The sequence below is a fragment of the Crotalus tigris genome, unplaced genomic scaffold (assembly GCF_016545835.1).
Source record: "Crotalus tigris isolate CLP2741 ecotype Arizona unplaced genomic scaffold, ASM1654583v1 scf7180000017576.4783729, whole genome shotgun sequence".
NCBI classification, from domain to species: Eukaryota; Metazoa; Chordata; class Lepidosauria; order Squamata; family Viperidae; genus Crotalus; species Crotalus tigris.
Genome location: NW_024096487.1, coordinates 1736377 through 1755352, shown reverse-complemented (window position 1 = coordinate 1755352; position 18976 = coordinate 1736377). Strand labels below are relative to the sequence as shown.

Below are 18976 nucleotides of genomic sequence, written 5' to 3'. Positions count from 1 at the left end.
CAGTCTTATGTGTAGAGAAGGATAGTTCAACCTCACAGTCTGTCCTTTGGGATCAAAGGACAGGGATCATGGTTTTGAGAGCTGTCATTCTGAATAGGTTGTGTTGTAAGCATAAATTCTTATGTCTAAAAAAACAAGTAGAAGGTTACTCTTTTTTGTCATCCTTGTCCTCTAGAATTCCAGCTTTCTCTGCTACTTAGTACTGACTATTTGAAACAGGAATTGTGTCTGTGGATCTATTTGCAGAGGCAGTGAAAGCTTTATTTTCCTACCAGCAGCTCCACTTGTAGAAAAGGTGGACAGCCTGCAGGTCATCAGAGAATCCTAGTGCAAGGGAATTACAAAGAACTTCAATAAATCACCCTCTCCGGAGTCAGTTGTTTCTGCATAACTTTCCTTCCTTAATGCCACATTCACTCTTAAGTTGCTGTTTCCCTTTCCACTGGGGTCTCCAGGGAGCAAAAAAGAAAATATTAGGTCTGACTTGTTAAGGAGGACTTTCCCTCTTTGTTGTCTGTCCCTCAGCCTCTCTTCCTAGCTGATGTCTTATTAAGGCCATGCGAACATTAACATACAAGAACCTGTGTTACAGACTGGTTCCAGCCAGGGTTGTGTTGGAACTTTATGTATTGTTTTCCTTTTGGAACATAGCAGAAGAGGGTATGTATTTTTGATCCTAGTTCTCCATTTTAATCTTCCTGTTAGTGGTGAGACCAGTTTGCATCAGGCTGCAGCACTTCGCCAGCGGACCATCTGCCATTACATAGTGGAGGCTGGAGCTTCACTGATGAAAACAGATTTGCAGGTAAAATTTCTTGTGAGCAATAGAGCATTGGGAATACATGAAGGGGAGTGAAATGTCTACGTTCAGTCTACGTTCAATTTCTGAGTTCAGAATCAATAATGAATCTTTTTTATGTAGTAGAGTAGTGTATCCACAAGAAAGGATGATTCTAGGTGACTTCCTACCGTGCTAGCTAATTAATTTTTTCAGTCTAAGGAATTGTAAATGTGCCACTAACACACTGTTAGCTACACTTGACAATTATGTTAAATGTATAAACCAGACTTTCCCCCGAAGTCAGAACTGGAATTCATGTGAGCTGAGAATTCTGGAAACTGTAATCCCATCACCACTTGGGAATTATACCAGATTGAGCAGATCAAATGGATCTTGAAAAGATGCTGGCCAGGAAGGAAATGAATTATACCCAGCAGGAAAAGTAGACTGTGTATTAGATGAAGATAGATGTGGTGGTTGTCTGCTACATTTAAGATAACAGCTTGGCAAATAGTTTTGACTGATCTCTTATGCTGCCAATGTTGCAGGGGGGGCTCTTTCCCTAAATGTAAATCCAGAACGCCTGATTCCCCCTTTCCTTTTCCTAACTTTGTTGCAAAATTGCCTCACTGTAACTTTTTCCACCTCTGAACAGCATTCTCAAGCTGATGCTAATTAATCCAAACTAACAAGAGAAAATTTAATCCCTTTTCATATCAGAGAGCTGCAGAATTTTGAAACATAGAGATCCACGGTCATAGCTCTATCTTAATACTTATGGGGAAGGATTTAAAGAAATAAGTGAAGTATTCTTTGGCACCGAGACTCCTAATGGCTGGCCTATCATATGTGAGTTCATTTAGCTAGAGTAGATATTAACGGACTATAAAAACATTGGAGCATTTCAAACAAGCAATAAAACCCTTTGCCAGTTGCATGAAGATTTTTGTAGCAAGTTCTGGCGGCTCCTTGAACCCTAACCTTTAGGTCAGTGCCACGGATCATTAATGTGACCAAATAACAGTTGCTGGAGTTGGAGTTGGAACGGCCAACCACTTTAAATGGAAAAGGCTCCGTGTGAGATTACACTATGAAAAATAATTTGCAGAGTAAGATTGTTTCCTCACAGTTCTAAATGCCTGCTTTAGTGCAGAGGTCCCCAACCTTTTGGGCACCAGGGAGCGGTTACATGGAGAGAGGTTTTCCTGCTGACCGGAGGGAGCGTGGCTTTGTGTGCCTGCATCCTGCGGATGGGGCTTGGCTTGTTTGTGCCTGCATCCTGCGGATGGGGCTTGGCTTGTTTGTGCGGACCAGTTGCTGGCATGCCACAGCCCAGTACCGTTTCACGGACCGGGGATTGGGACCCCTGATTTAGTGTCTGCATTGAAGGGGGCTTGAGCTCCTGACAGGAGACGCTATTGAATCTGTAATTTTCTTAATATATTTTTCTGCATTTGGAACAAAACTTGAGGGCAACACAGCTAGAGCCAGTGCTCCATACCTTTCCAATGTGTCTTCCTAACGTCATGCCAACTGTTGAATGCTTGTGCTATAACGTGGTTTAATTTTGCCTATGCAGGGAGAGAGTAAACTGTATTGTGAGAGTGTACAAACCTTCTTTCTGAACAAACGCCCGCGTGAGTCAGATACAATTTGTTCCCTGTTCCTTAAACAAAATGGTGAACTGGCTGGAACATACTGGATCACAATCTCCAGCAGCAGGGGAGATGCCTTGGAGACCTGGCTTCAGGTTCAGTTTCTGTGCATTTAAGGAGGGGATTTCTCTGCTGCTATTCTTGTTGCAAGAGAAAACAGGCAGTTGAATGGAATGAACTTTTTAGTGATTAAAGATGCTAATGATGAGATTGTGAAGGAGCAATCTCTGGGTTGTACCTGTGTGTGGAAATTGTATGTGGCTTCATGCATGTGCTTTGCTTCTAGCTTTGTCCTTCATTTGAAAAATGACCGTAATAGGAATTTGCAGAAACTGGATATGTCTATTTCTTATGAAGTGAAGGACAGGGGGGGGGGAGCATGATAGCAGTCTTCCAATATCTCAGGGGCTGCCACAAAGAAGAGGGAGTCAAGCTATTCTCCAAAGCACCTAAAAGGCAGGACAAGTAGCAATGGATGGAAACTAAGCAAGGAGAGAAGCAACCTAGAAATAGGGAGTAATTTCTTGACAGTCAGAACAATTAATCAGTGGAACGACTTGCCTCCAGAAGCTGCAGGTACTCTGGAAGTTTGTAAGAAGAAATTGGACAGCCGTTTTTCTGGAATGGTATAGTGTCTCCTGCTTGAGCTGGGAGTTGGAGTAGAAGATCTCCAAGGTCTCTTCCAGCTCTTATTCTGTAAATAAGGGGATGGAAGTGAAGCTAAGAACTTGTCTGTCTGGATAGATAGATAGATAGATAGATAGATAGATAGATAGATAGATAGATAGATAGATAGATAGATAGATAGATAGATAGATAGATAGATATTAGACTTATATACCGTTTTAAGTGCAAGCACTCTCTAAGCGGTGTACACCAGTAAGCAATGTATATATATATTTACATTGCCCCCAACAATCTGGGTCCTCATTTTACCTACCCCGGAAGGATGGAAGGCTGAGTCAACCTTGAGCCGGTGAGATTTGAACCGCTGACCTGCTGAACACAGTCAGCTAAAGTGGCCTGCAGTACTGCACTCTAACTGCTGCGCCACCTCGGCTCAGATAGATAGATAGATAGATAGATAGATAGATAGATAGATAGATAGATAGATAGATAGATAGATAGATAGATAGATAGATAGATAGATAATCTGGCTGCTTGTAAAGGAGGCCCTCATGTCTGTACTCCTGTATACTCCACTGAGATACAATTAGCCATTATTTCTGAAGGATTCCTTCCTTCCTTCCTTCCTTCCTTCCTTCCTTCCTTCCTCTATTGCTTGCTTTCTGCTAGGAGGTGAGGGCCACAGTGGGAGACTTTCAGTACAGGCGGCAGCTAGCCAATTTTCCTTGGCCTTTCTCAGCAGCCTGTTTGTTCAATGCTGGCGAAGTGTGGGGGTTGTGAATGAGAGGGAGGGAGAGTTTGTGCTGTGGGGGAAGAAAGGGGAGTCACGGCTGAAAACTGTTAACAGATTTAGTTTTTATGGAGTGCAGGAGTTCATTAACGGACACAGTCCAGATGGCTGCAGTACGTTTGTGAAATATGAGCTTCCTTGGGGATCAGGAGAACTAGTAAGGCTGTGAAGATGATACTTCAGGGCCCTCCCCAGGCATATACCTCACCCAGCCAGCACCCCCACGCTCCTTTTTACTTTCTCAGAAGGAGTAGACAAACTATGAAGTCAAGAAAGACAAGCTTATATCAAAACTTATCACTTTCCCTGTTTATACTCTTGGAGTGGGAGGATATGGAAACACAGCCTTAACCCCCCCCCCCCAAATATCCAGTAAGAGGAATGGGGTGGGTATACAAACAGGCCCTTGAGGAGTTATTTAGCTGTCAGTTGCTAATCTTCCAGAAACCCCAAAGCTTCCCATCCAGGCAGGCTCTTCCAGTCTTACGGCTTTTCCCCACATCTCTTGAGGCAAGACTGGAATCTGTGTATGTAGCTACAGCCCTACATTTGGGGCCCTTTTCTTTTCAGGGCTGCATGTGAATACAGATTTCTTAGGATAACCAGTAGGTGTGTCTAATATAGACATCCTTATTTGTGGGAAATAATCTGCACAGTTCACAGAGTTCAAGGTTGATATGGAAGGCCACAGAGGCATTATTATTTTTTGTTATTGTATGTGTACATCAGTAATACAAAAAGGGAGAGAAATATGCATTTTATGCATTCATTTGTCTCTTGCTCCAAAGACTTGCCCCATGTACAAACATAATGTGTGTGTGTGTGTGTGTGTGTGTGTGTGTGTGTGCACTTATCTACTTGTTCGTTTATGAGACAAAGCAAGACATAGCAGCAGCCAAATGATCTGACATTTCTGCCTGTGGAGTGAAATGGAGCTCGAAATCATAATTAAATTACAAATTCCTTGGACACTTTTATAAGTGATGTGATGCCTATAGCTATGTAAGTATGATTTACAAATCTATGATTTTTTTTAGAATATGTTTTCCACATACATACCCAAATTAATTTGTTTTAAAATCCTAAGTGAGACTATTAACCCTTCAGATTGCCAACCATTAAGATTTGCCAAACATCTAATGGATCGCAGCAGAGTTGAGGAGTTCAAAATGAAGAGGAGAATGAAATTCTGTGGTAATCGAACAGTCTCCCCTTTTGTGTCATCTTCTCACAGGGAGACACACCCAAGCACAGAGCTGAGAAGGCAAATGATCCCGACCTGGCTGCCTACCTCGAAAATCGACAGCACTATCAGATGATCCAGCGGGAGGATCAGGAAACCGCCGTGTAGCACTTGGCATGCCGTCATCCTTTCCTGGGGGCAGAAACCGAGCAGCACGGGAATCTGGCTAGCCTTTTCTTGAAGGTCCATCACAGAGAGGATCCAGAGCTTTTTGTCTGGGCTTGGCCACGGTGCTGTTATTTATTCATGTAGTGGGTGTTGAACAATGCTGACTGCCACATCCCCCACCAACCACCACAGTCCATGGATGGATACTGCTGCCTGATATTTCATTCCTGTCTGCTTCCAAGTTTTCTTGACCCTCGTTGCTGCTGCTCTCAAAGCAGGAAAAATACTCCCTTCTAGCTATTGGTGGAGCTCCAGTTCAGATATCTGCCCCCTCTCCCCACGCCACCCTTATGCAACCTTGTGTCATCTCCCTAAAGGCAGTGTCTGCAACCCTTTTAGATCTTCTGAAGCTTCATCCCACCGATTCTGCTGATTCCCAGCAGTGGGTATTGTCATTCTCAGTAGTTTCAACGGTAGCAATGCCCATGGTCTTGGTATATTCTATACTGGAAATTTGCTAGCACAATTTTTGAGAAGGCATGCAGAAAAGACCCCTGTTTATTTACTATAGTCCTTTCTTGTTATTCAGGCACTGAATTCAATTACTTGTGTAAACTCTGGGTGACAGTCACATTGGCAAGCAATCCAAGTATCCAAAGCAAGCTATGGGCTTGGTTTGCATCCTCTCAGCACAATATATCCCTCTTCCTCCCTTTCTTTTATTCCCTTTACTATGTTGACCCTGTATTGCAAGTCCCCTGCTGTAAAGGATGTTTATATATCTTGTAAAAACAGGGAACACCAGGTCAAATCCCCCTCCCTCCAATTTAAGCTGCTGCAAGCTGAGTTTTGAGACTGCCGCACTAAATGTTTTGAGCAAAGTGTGCCTCCTCTCCAGGTTTCTTTTTTTCCCCTCTTTCTATGCTCATATATTACCTTTTTTCTGCTTTTTACATTCACTGATTTAGGAAGTAGCCAGTTGTAAGCGTATTCAAAATATGTTTGGAAAGTTTGAAGTTTGCTGAAAAGAGAGGAGAGAAATCTCATCTAAAAAGGCCATTGTACTTGTCATACTTAAGGATAAAGCGTTATCAATATGGAAATTACCTTTTCGTTTTAAGGAGATAGGAGTAACTAGGAAATACATCAATATAAAGGGAACTATTCCTGTGAACTAGCGTTAATGGCACACTTTGATCCAGGGACTTGTACTGACAGTAGTAGTAACGAATGGAAAAGTTCCTGTACAGCCATCTAATTCCTTGCCTAAATAAGAATGGTCCCTGCAATTGGTTCTTAGACTCATGCACAGGAACAGGATACCCACATCAATTTATAATATTTTGGTGCACAGACTTAAAAATGTGCAAGTCCTAAGGGCACGATTGCAAGCAGATCCTAGTTATCATCCTAAGATGTTTTGTTTGCCCAAGTCTCCCATCACTACCTGTCTCTTTTTGGGGGGTTTCTAAAACAAAGCAATCCAAAACCTCCCGACACTTAATGTTCAGAGAATGTGACACATAGTCAACCTGCATATAGATTGAATTGATACCCAACAGATTTGATAAAGCAGGGACTATATGAAATTGAGCTGTCATGCAGTTGAGTTTACAAACATATAATCATGCTGCTCTACCTGAACAGTTGAGATTAAATAATTTGAGAGCTCTAATTGGTCAAGAAGAGTGGACTGAAACTGGAACAAAGATTTTTAATAATTTATTTCTCCAGTGTGGGCAAGAATTCTTAAATCTCATTGAGGCTATGGGTTCTGTTCTCAAACTGTTGTAAAATAGGTAGCTTTCTGTGGACTGAGGACACTGGATCACTAATTTAAGGACCCATAGAAGAAAGTTTAAATAAATAGGGGCATCTTAAAGAGCAGGAGAAGCAAGCTGCTGGTGAAATCTGCATGTAAAACTTACCAGGGATTATCTTCCATAGATGCAAGAGTTTGAATTTAGAAAGAGTAGACTTTAAAGGTGTGATTCTCTGAGTTCTAGGGGGCTCAACGAGATTAGAGTCAAGAATTTATTTTTTACATACCACTCAGATATGTAAGAATATCTTATATCTGTCTGGAAGCTTGTCCTCCTCCAAGGCTGAGCTTGCCTGCTTTCTGTATCTAATGCTTTTAAGATTGAGATACTAAATATCTCTGATAGCACCTGAGACTTGAAAAGATGGCCAAGTGTCCATTTGATCCTGCTCTGGGAGCTTGCTTTTTCCATCTAGTTAGGTCCCTGTCCTTTAAATGTGGCACTAAGCAAAGGATAATACCCCAAAGCAGACTGCATTCTGAGCACAGGTCCCAGGCAAGATGTGAATTGTTCTAGATCAGAAGCACTGTCATCTCTTTGACATTGCCCCTTCTTTCCTCTCCAGAGAACAGCTGAAACATTTGGGCATCTGAGGGTGGTGCTGACTCACAGCTGCACCATATCAAGCCTAACTGGTTGGATCAGCTAGGTCTTTGGCCTTGTACAACCAACTGACATGCCAATGATGGCAACTTCCCATCCTGCATGACGATGGCTGTTGTAGGTCAACAGAAGAGAATGCCCCACGCTTTGCTCTAAACTAGGAGGACTCATGCTCTGGATTTTTAAAATTTTAAACATTCCTCTACATACAAGCTGTTTTATAGCCCTATAGGCCTGCTAGCTTCTCTTCCTCCCTTTTATATGTCTTCTTAAACTTTGTACAGGTAGTTCAAAAGCACACTGTTTCCTCATCTCTAAATGTTTGTTTGTGCATGTGTGTGTCCTAAGCTGAGTTGCTGTGCAATTCAAACCTTGACTGGTTCTACTCCAAGGGGGAAGGAGTGTGTTTGAGAGTGTTTTTCCCCCTGTGCAATACCTGATTCCCATTTCCTAGATTCAGACTGGTAGGACACTTTTGGTTTGACTGTTTTGGTTTGGTTTTTTGTTTTGTTTTTTAATGTAACTACATTGGAAGCTTGTGCTTCTGACTTTCTCTTTGACAGTTTAAATGTTTTGTTGAGTTTTGCCATTAAAATAGAAGGATGAACATTTTACTTCCCCTCTCTTATTTCTTTTCAAAGCATGTCCCTTTCTCATACATGGTTTTTATAATAAAAATATCCCTTTTCCCCTTAAAAAGTAGCAGCTAACCCTACTTTGCAATTCCTATGTGTTGGAAATGATTTTTAAGCATAGGTGAAAACCACAGAATGAATTTAGCTGCCTCTCTACTCAGTTTTTGTCTTCACAAAAGATGGATGCAGGGGGCTCTTAGCAGGTATTTTACATTTTTTTTTTCAAATAGTGTAAAAAGAAAACAAAAATGACAATGACTTTTTTTTTTTTTTGCTTCCTTCTAACACTAGTGCTGAACCACAGGTGCTGGTATCTATTCCAACAAATAGTCCAATATTAAAATGTATGCTTACTTGGTCATTTAACATACTGAATAGCAGAACCTCCAGTAGACTTCCCGGAGGAAAAAGATGATGTTTCAGAAAAAGCAACTATGTTGGTGTATCTTTTAAGATTAATATATTGTGACATGGAGTTTTGTACTAACTCAATAGAGGCAGGGGTGTTTCCTGACATTCAGGTAGGTCTGAGGTTTTGAAGAACAGTCATATAAATACTGGATTTCAAGAACTGGGAATGGAAAACCTTTTCAGTTGAAGTAACTCCCCTAGGTCATAAAGGGAGATTTTATAACACCTTTTATTTAACCAAATTCAGAAATGCAGGTTCATAACTTCTGCTCATTTTCTGTCCTAAAGACTTCATTCCTATGCATAGAGTCATGAATATTTATTCATATCAAATTTTCAGTTTTTCTTTAAATGCTGTGAATAACTGTGGTGTACAGTATCCTTTTATACACACATCTCTCTCTCTCTCTCATCTGACCCAGCAATCTGTTTGGATTCCTTCTTAGATAATGCAAAAATACTGTTGCTGTTAGGAATAGGCCATCAAGCTGAAAGCACTCCCTTTTCAGTGTTGCCATCCTCACCCATAGGAGTTGGCATATGGTCAGGGTCAGACAGACACTGCACACACACACACCCTTTTTTTTTTTTTTTGACAAGTGGAATGCATTATTTTTCTCATTATTTTGTTCTCTAAAGGTTACAGAGGTTGGTTTGAGTAATGAGGTGGTATATTCAGCAGGAAAACTGATTTTTTTTAGCCTCTTTTCCAATTTTGTGGACAATTAATAAAATGAACACAATAAATTGCACTGTGCCCCAAATTACCCAGCCATTATTTCTTTTGTCATGATTTGGGGGTGCTAGAATAGTCTGTGAAATGCCCTTCCTTTGTTAGATGCTATACTAGACCAGGGGCCTTCAAACTTGGCCCTTTTATGACTTGTGGACTTCAACTCCCAGAATTCCTCAGCTAGCATGCCTGGCTGAGGAATTCTGGGAGTTGAAGTCCACAAGTCATAAAAGGGCCAAGTTTGAAGACCCCTGTACTAGACTCAAACTGATGAAAGAGAGAGGAACAAATGTTTAGAACAGGTAATCCTTCAGCAGCAACAAAGTTTTACCAAGATTTGTTTTTCTGCGATCAAGAATGCATTTTTAACATACTTTTAAAAGCTTCAACCATACTGACATCTTGGAATATATGTGCGTGTGTCCCATACTTGCATTCTATACATATGAGTCCTAAACATTTTTGTTCTTGAATAAATCATATGTGGTTTAGTAGGACTTATTTCCGTATAAATTTACTTCAGATTACAGCTGCAATTCAACACCCAAAAGTGAGGGGGGAGGGGTCTCTGCTTAACTTGAGGTGATTAGTTTTGTGCCTAGAATAGAAACTCCCTGATGGCTATAACATCAATTTTATTCTGGCAGGGGTGCAGGCCTCAAAAAACAGCCTTGCATTCGTAAACCTTCCTTTTCAATCACCACAGATTTAATACTTGTTCATAATATCACTTGGAATTTTTAATCAGCATGTTTCATTTGGAAACCCTAAAACAACCCTGATTGGCATTTGCTCTACAACAGTGTCCATAAACAGCCTGCTCCTATCTACTAAAGAATTTGTGGTTTCAAAGTTGAGGTCTGCTTTTAATTCTATTCCATTTTCACTTGCTGACTCATAATTGGAAGGGGAATGATACATCATTTCCTCTTGATTTTTCCTTTGTAGGCAGATAAAAATCCTGACTTCCATAGGCAAATGAATATTCTGAGAAAAACTCCTGATGTTAATTTGAGGTGTCCCTTTAAAGCAGTGTCCTAGACATGACTATCTCATCAAAAGACTTGCTATTCCATAGCTGCACATTCCATCTTAAAAGTTTAATCAAATACAGATGCTGTGGCTTTAAAAATCAGCTACCCTGACCCCACCCCTTTTTCTCTTCTCCAGTCTTGTACTTGGTTTAGCATTAAGCCTGGGGGGGGGGCAGGAATTCTGCAGTGCTAGAAAGTTTCACACACTACTGACCTTATGTATGCTTAATAGGCATTTTAGAATGTGCCTTTGCATTAATGTACATTCAACAATTTGGAAAAGCTGAAAGAACACGTATTTTTCAATGATATATTGTTCAATCTTTAACATGTGAAGTTATGTTGTGTGTAACACTGTAGGTGTCAGGAAACATCATATTTGAGAAAAGAATACTGGCTTCTAAAGAACGGATGGACGTTGGTGCTCGTTTACTAACTAGTAAGGACTGGCAGAAAAGGCCATGTAACTTGTTCCTTGTACACATAAGAACAAAACTAGATTTGTTTTTCCCTAAACCCTGGAAATGCAAGGGCTAGGACTTCTTGGATGTCTTTCACAACCTTCACAACTTTCACAACTTCAGATAATGTCACTGGGCGTCCAAAGTAACCACTGGGTTGTGGATAAATCTGTACCTCATCCCCTTCAATTTCTGAAGCATTCTTGTGCTCCCAAATCATACAATCGTAAAATGTCTCACCTGTCATGGGGAGAGAAGGATTCTGGGAACTAACAATCTTACTACCTTTTCCTGTGTCCTCTGCCTGCTTTCAATTAGAATAGAGCTTGGAGGTCTTCTAGTTCACCCCCCTGCTCAAGCAGCAGACCCTATACCATATCAGACAAGTGATTGTCCAGTCTCTTTTTAAGAACCTCCAGTGATGAAGCACGCACAACATCTGAAGACAAGCCATTCCACTGGTTAATTGTCCTCACTGTTAGGAACTTTCTCCTTAATTCCAGGTTGCTTCTCTCCTTGATTAGTTTCTATCCTTTGTTTCTTGTCCTGCCCCCTGGTGCTTTGGAAAATAAGTTGACCCCCTCCTCTTTGGGGCAACCTCTCAAATACCAGAATACTGCTATCACGTCACCCCTAGTCCTTTTTTTCTCTAGACAAACCGAAATCCTGCAGCCCTTCTTCATATGTTTAAGTCTCCATGTTTTAGTCTTTGACAGTGACTGACCCCTAATCAGCTCCATCAAACTTCAAGGGACTTCTGATGAGTAGATTGATTGCAGCAGAGTGAATGAGACCATTATGAAAGAATTTGAAATGCAAACCTGTTTAAATTAAAATCAAGCTTCACATTCTTGTGTCTTTTCGTCCCACATAACAGCTAGATTGGAGGGTGGGAATGGAGCAAAAATCAATCATTTCTATTTGTTCTTTGTTAGGATAACAGGTTGATTTGGCCTTGGGTTGTTTGCTTGTGACTGTGAGAACCTGCTTTCCAGGCTGTCTCCCAGCATTCCTTCCTCTTGGGAAGGGTGTTCTTTCACAGTGCCAGAGAACCCCAGCAGTTGGCACTGCATGCCTAGTCTATTGAGGAGGGAGGGTTTCTGAATGGACTTCAGCTCTGCTACATTATGGACGGGCTCAAAGCCAGTGCTGCCCCTCACTTCTCCCAAGCTCTACCACCTCTGCAGGTCTCACTGGATTCTTTCTCCATTTCTTAGATTGTTCTCAAAGCCTCTAAGCTGCTGCCTCCCGCTGATATGGCCAGATTCAGAGGACTCATCTTTCCTGGTCCACAAAACCAGGAAAATTATTACTTTGACTAGAATGAATAGGTTAAACAAATATACTCCATGGAACAGGGAAGAAGCCTTAAGCCCTACTATCTAGCTAGAAGAGGTTCCTTTTTGCTCCATCTCTGGTGACCAAGAACACATGGAAGTCAGTAGTCCATGATTTATTGCAGGCCACATCATCATAAAGGAATCTAAACCACTGTTCTGAACAATAAGCAACAGGCAAAGAAAGGAAGAGTGCATTGTGTGCTATGAATATTGTGAAACTAAGGGGGAAACCACTTTACCTTAGCAAAGATGTCCAAACTGCCATCAGGTTTTCTATTTTCTCTGTGGTCAATTACTGGGAGGATGGAATTCTGTTCTCATAGTATGACAGCAAGCATTCACTAGGGAAAACTGTATCAGTCTTCAAACATGGCATTGCGTCTCTAAGGCTTACCGCAGAGTCTGTGAAATGGTGCCAGGGAGACTTTTGAGGTTTAGGGCAAAACTAGGGGGTGGGGGGATGGTGAATAAATTAGTAGTGAAGGGAAAGAGATGGAACCACCCAAGCCAAGCTAATCAGCACAGAAGGGCAGCTTGCCAGCGGCTTTATTAAGGCTGGAAAAGTTGCCGTAAAGGAATGGCATAATAGGCTTGAGAGAAACAGAGATCAGAACTCTCCTTTTTCATATTCAGCATACAGAAACCAAGGCTTACTATAATCATTGCACTGAATGAATAGCACATCCGTACAGATGTTATTTGAAGTAAGACATGCTGTGAATATGTATCTATTTTTCTTCAAACTTTGCAGGATTAAACTCGACTTTTTTTTTTTTTTTAGCCCCATCTCCTTAGGTCTATCTACTATTCTAGCAGAGCCAAAAAGTATCCTATTTCAACAATCCTGTCATCAGTCCTGAATGTCTCTTCTTTCACACAATGAAGCTATAAAGGTGGTTTTCCCAAGTCTTGGAACACTTTCCAGTGTTTCTTTTTCATAATGATAAAATTACCTTTTATCATCTTTAAAGGATATATCTTTCACTTTCCTAGTTGGGGTGGAGGGTGGGGGGAAATGGATGGAACTATCCTTCAGCTTCTAAAGAAGATACGCAAATAGGCTTACTAAAAAGGCCAATGCAATTTTAGGCTGCAGTAGTAGAAATGTAGTTTCTAAATCAGGAGAATAGTTCCACTCTGTTCTGCATGGTTCAGGCTCCACCTTGGTTGTTGTTGTTGTTGTTAATTGCGAAGTCGTGTCCGACCCGTCGCGACCCCATGGACAATGTTCCTCCAGGTCTTCCTGTCCTCTACCATCTTCTGGAGTCCATTTAAATTCACACCTACTGCTTCAGTGACTCCATCCAGCCATCTCATTCTCTGTCGTCCCTTCTTCTATTGCCCTCAATCTTTCCCAGCATTAGGCTCTTCTCCAGTGAATCCTTCCTTCTCATTAGGTGGCCAAAGTATTTGAGTTTCAACTTCAGGATCTGGCCTTCTAAAGAGCAGTCGGGGTTGATCTCTTCTAGGACTGACCGGTTTGAACGCCTTGCAGTCCAAGGGACTCGCAGGAGTCTTCTCCAGCACCATAGTTCAAAGGCCTCAATTCTTTTGCGCTCAGCCTTTCTTATGGTCCAACTTTCACAGCCATACATTGCAACTGGGAAAACCATGGCCTGGACTATACGCACTTTTGTTGGCAGGGTGATGTCTCTGCTTTTTAGAATGCTGTTTAGATTTGCCATAGCTTTCCTCCCCAGGAGCAAGCGTCTTTTAATTTCTTGGCTGCAGTCCCCATCTGAGGTGATCTTGGAGCCCAGAAAAATAAAATCTGTCACTACCTCCATTTCTTCCCCATCTATTTGCCAGGAATTGAGAGGGCCGGATGCCATGATTTTGGTTTTCTTAATGTTGAGTTTCAAGCCAACTTTTGCACTCTCCTTCTTCACCCGCATCAAGAGGCTCTTTAGTTCCTCTTCACTTTCTGCCATTAGAGTGGTATCATCTGCATATCTTAGGTTGTTGATATTTCTCCCGGCAATCTTAATTCCAACTTTTGATTCATCTAGCCCTGCCTTTCTCATGATGTGCTCTGTATATAAGTTAAATAGGCAGGGTGACAGTATACAGCCTTGCCGGACTCCTTTTCCAATTTTGAACCAATCAGTGGTTCCGTGTTCGGTTTTCACTGTTGCTTCTTGACCCGCATATAGGTTTCTCAAGAGACAAATGAGATGGTCTGGTACTCCCATCTCTTTAAGAACTTGCCACAATTTGTTGTGATCCACACAATCAAAGGCTTTTGCATAGTCAATGAAGCAGAAGTAGATGTTTTTCTGGAACTCCCTAGCTTTCTCCATGATCCAGCGTATGTTGGCAATTTGATCTCTAGTTCCTCTGCCTCTTCGAAATCCTGCCTGTACTTCTGGTAGTTCTCGATCCACATACTGCTGGAGTCTAGCTTGTAGGATTTTAAGCATAACTTTACTAGCATGTGAAATGAGTGCAATGGTGCGATAGTTTGAACATTCTTTGGCATTGCCTTTCTTTGGAATTGGAATGTAAACTGACCTTTTCCAATCCTGTGGCCACTGTTGAGTTTTCCAAATTTGCTGGCAAATTGAGTGTAGCACTTTTACTGCATCGTCTTTTAAGATTTTGAATAGCTCAGCTGGAATACTGTCACCTCCACTAGCTTTGTTATTGCTCAGATTTTCTAAGGCCCATTTCACTTCACATTCTAGGATGTCTGGTTCGAGGTCAGTGACCATCTCATTGTGGTTATCTGGGATGTTAAGCTCATTCTTGTATAGTTCTTCTGTGTAGTTTTGCCATCTCTTCTTAATCTCTTCTGCCTCTGTTAGGTCTCTGCCATTTTGGTCCTTTATCATGCCCATCTTTGCATGAAACGTTCCCTTCATATCTCCAATTTTCTTGAAGAGATCTCTGGTCCTCCCTATTCTGTTGTTTTCTTCTATTTCTTTGCACTGTTCATTTAAGAAGGTATTCTTATCTCTTCTAGCTATTCTCTGGAAATTCTGTATTCAATTGGGTGTATCTTTCTCTTTCTCCTTTGCCTTTCGCTTCCCTTCTTTCCTCAGCTATTTGCAAAGCTTCCTCAGACAGCCATTTTGCTTTCTTGCATTTCTTTTTCTTTGGGATGGTTTTAGTTGCTACCTCTTGTACAATGTTGCGAACTTCCATCCATAGTTCTTCAGGCACTCTGTCTATCAGATCCAGTTCCTTAAATCTATTTGTCACCTCTACTGTATATTCATCAGGAATATGATTTAGTTCATACCTGAGTGGCCTAGTGCTTTTCCCTACTTTTTTCAATTTAAGCCTAAATTTTGCAACGAGAAGCTCATGATCTGAGCCACAGTCAGCTCCTGGTCTTGTTTTTACTGACTGTATAGAGCTTCTCCATCTTTGGCTGCAGAGCACATAGTCAATCTGATTTCTATGTTGACCGTCTGGTGATGTCCATGTGTAGAGCCGTCTCTTGGGTTGTTGGAAAAGAGTGTTTGTTATGACCATCGTATTCTCTTGACAAAATTCTATTAGCCTGTGCCCTGCTTCATTTTGTACTCCAAGGCCAAACTTGCCTGTTATTCCGGTTATCTTTTGGCTTCCTACCTTAGCATTCCAATCCCCCATGATGATAAGGACATCATTTTTTGGTGTTAATTCTATAAGGTGCTGTAGGGCTTCATAGAACCGGTCAATTTCATCCTCTTCAGCACCAGTGGTTGGGGCATAGATTTGGACTACTGTGATATTGAATGGTTTGCCTTGGATTCGAATTGAGATCATTCTGTCATTTGGGGGATTGTATCCCAGTATTGCTTTTCCTATTCTTTTATTGACTATGAAGGCTACTCCATTTCTTCTGAGGGATTCTTGCCCACAGTAGTATACCTGATGGTCATCTGAGTTAAATTCACCCATTCCTATCCATTTTAGTTCGCTGTCCAATTCTGGGCACATTTATTAAAAGGTTTAGACCAGAGAAAGTAGAACAGCTGCAAAACGGAGGAACAACAATGCTGAGGGACAAGAAACAAAACGTTATCAAGAGAGACTGGTGCAACTGGGTACGCTTACCCTCCAGAAAGACAACTGAGGGAAGACATAAGAGCAGTTTTCAAGTCCTGTGCAGACAAGATTAAAGAGCTGGTTTAATGCAGCAACTGGAAATGGTGGTGGGTTAGAAGTCAGTAAATTGCAAGTTCTAGTCCTTCCTTTAGACATGAAAACCAACAGAGTGACTTTGGGCCAGTCTCTTGCTCTCAGCCCAACCCCCCTCACATGCTGGTTGTTGGGAAAATAGAAGGTGGAACCATTATGTATACTATCTTGAGTTGTATAAAATAAAGGAAGGATACATTAAAAAAAATAAACCACACACATAAAAGGCACACTTCATCTGAATTGTTCAGGACCTTAAAAATGATTGAAACCTTAAGAGGGCAGATTCAGGTTGAATGTTAGTTAAGCAATTTGGAAGCAGAACCAAGTACTATAAGAAGTAAACATATCCACTTCACTGGATATATTCAAATTGAGTCATAGAGTCAGCTGTCCGGGATACTTTGGAGGCCTATATCTAGCAGGGAATTGTACTTGATTATCCTATATCAGGGGTGTCAAACTCGCTATGTCACGTGACGTGTCACGATATATCGTGACTTTTTTTCCATTGTCAGCAATGGGGTGGGTGCGGTTTCACCCTGACACATCCAGCCCTTGGGCTGGCAGTTTGACACCCCTGACCTATATGCTCCTTTCCAAATATATAATTAGAAAGTTCAAAAGTTAAATTTTCAACATTTGCGGAAGCCCTGAAGACAAGAAAAAAACATGATACATAACTCAGAACCTTTACATACTTTATTCAGAAGTAAACAGTCTCAGTGCTAAAACATTCCCTTCTATTGCTAAAGTTCTTTAATCTAACAAAAAGTCTGCCAATAGAATTGTGCATGGTTCAGGTCAATCCTTCTAAATATTTTTTTTTTTACCCTAGAGGAAACTTTCAAATAATTTTCAGATCAAGGAAACTTCTGCATAAAATGGGGGAAAAATCACAATGCAATGTACTTCTTACCTGCATAATCCACATTTGACAATGTTTATAACAATGGCAAACCTGCAAGTGCTAGTATTGTATGGCGTGCAAAGATAAAAATACAAGCAATGTTTTGTTTATCAGGATCCAGGGAAACCTAGATTCTTAACTATACAGTGATTAGGAATCCTTCCCATCTCGCAACATTGAATTATTCAATCCACAGTAAACTGATTCAATCAATTACTGTATCTCAGCCTTGTAAACTTTAAGTTATCTGAACTTCAACTTCCAGAATTGGGAGTAGATAATAATCTTGTGCTAAATGTTTATGATGTTTGATTTTCATTGCAAGAGTAATGTGAAATGTCTCTGTCACACACACACACCCAAAGAAAACAGAACCTCTCATTATCCATTCTCTCATTTTGTCATGCATTGTTTTCCCTTGATCTTGTGGTGAGCTTGGAAGTTATCCACTCCTACATTATCATACTGCTTTGACAGTCTCATTGTCAAAATATGCTATATAAAAACATTCAGTCATCTAGTATGTCCTATTCTAAAGCTACTTCTAGTTTTGGTGATGCCAATCTTACAAGCATGGAGAGAAGAAAATGAAAAAGAGTCATTCTCAAGTGGGGCATAGTATAGTATCAATTTCTGGACAGTTAGAACAATTAACCAGTGGAACAACCTGCCTCCAGAAGCTGTAAACTTCTTCTCTAATATTGTTTATGGCCCAAAGACCCAAAGCTAGGTAATAATTTTCATCAGTGACTGAAGTTCCTGTTGATAAAATTCATCCTTCTAAATACTTCCCATTTTAAGTCTCTGAAAACAAATAACTTCTAAACCGTGGTTGGTCTTTATAACTGAACATTTATGTTCTAAGCTGAGTTAGCACAAAATATAGTGGAATGTGATATTTGAATTGTCAGCATTTTATAGCAGTTCTATGGGGGCTTAATGATTGAAGATCACCTACCAATTCCCATTTATATTGAATGGCAGAGTGTAAAAAAAAAAGCAATGCAATTATTAAAGCTGATCATGAGTTGAAGCTTTATATACAACTGAATCGAAGGACTTTTGATATGTGTATGGTGCGCATGCGTGCACAGAGACAAATCAGTCACTGAGCTGAAGAAGTGGGAAAATTAGCACTATGAGAATTAAAACCAGATATGGTTTGACAAAACATTTCCAGTGTGAAGCATCTTGCATACTTCTTGATCATTTTAGCTTTTTCTGCACAACTTTCCAGAGTAGATGGTGGAAAAAATGGTCTCACTTCTCACCACTGAGCCACTTCTGTGGTATGACATAATTCCCTCACTCTCCTGGAAGCTCAGCAGGAGAATGAGACCCATTATTCCCTCAGGGCCAGAGAAAAACAAATGGGTCATTCCCTGAAGTCTTACTGAGGTCAGTTAAATAATAAAGATGGAAAGGAGCAAGACGGTAATCACGATTTCTGTCAGATCAAATGTAAAAAAAAATATATCAAAGTATCAATCTTCCTGAGTTCCACTCAATTTTCCTTAGTTTCATAATGAAAAGAAACAAAAGGTGTTTGTAGAATGGGTAAAGTATCAGTGCAGGACTGGGAAAATATGAATTCAGATCACTAAATGTAACTATTAAGTAATTTTTAGACAATTTCTATCCATTTAACGTATACAGGACATGTCACATTCTGTCGAGAGAAGTTCTCTGAGGAT

General features: G+C 40.7%; 1 protein-coding gene across 9 annotated transcripts in view; it reads left to right on the top strand.

Annotated features, from left to right (window-relative positions):
- The window catches only part of DGKZ (diacylglycerol kinase zeta), a 136081-nt gene extending 127839 nt beyond the window's left edge, over positions 1-8242 (top strand). For 8 of the 9 annotated variants that reach the window (XM_039358498.1, XM_039358507.1, XM_039358481.1 and 5 more), the window contains 2 exons: positions 706-805; positions 5088-5204. In XM_039358498.1, coding sequence (XP_039214432.1) covers positions 706-805; positions 5088-5204 — 217 coding nt within the window. Of the gene's footprint in view, positions 1-705; positions 806-5087 lie in introns of all 9 variants that reach the window. The other variant, XM_039358456.1, reaches the window with a different exon arrangement.
- Positions 8243-18976: the final 10734 nt, after the last annotated feature.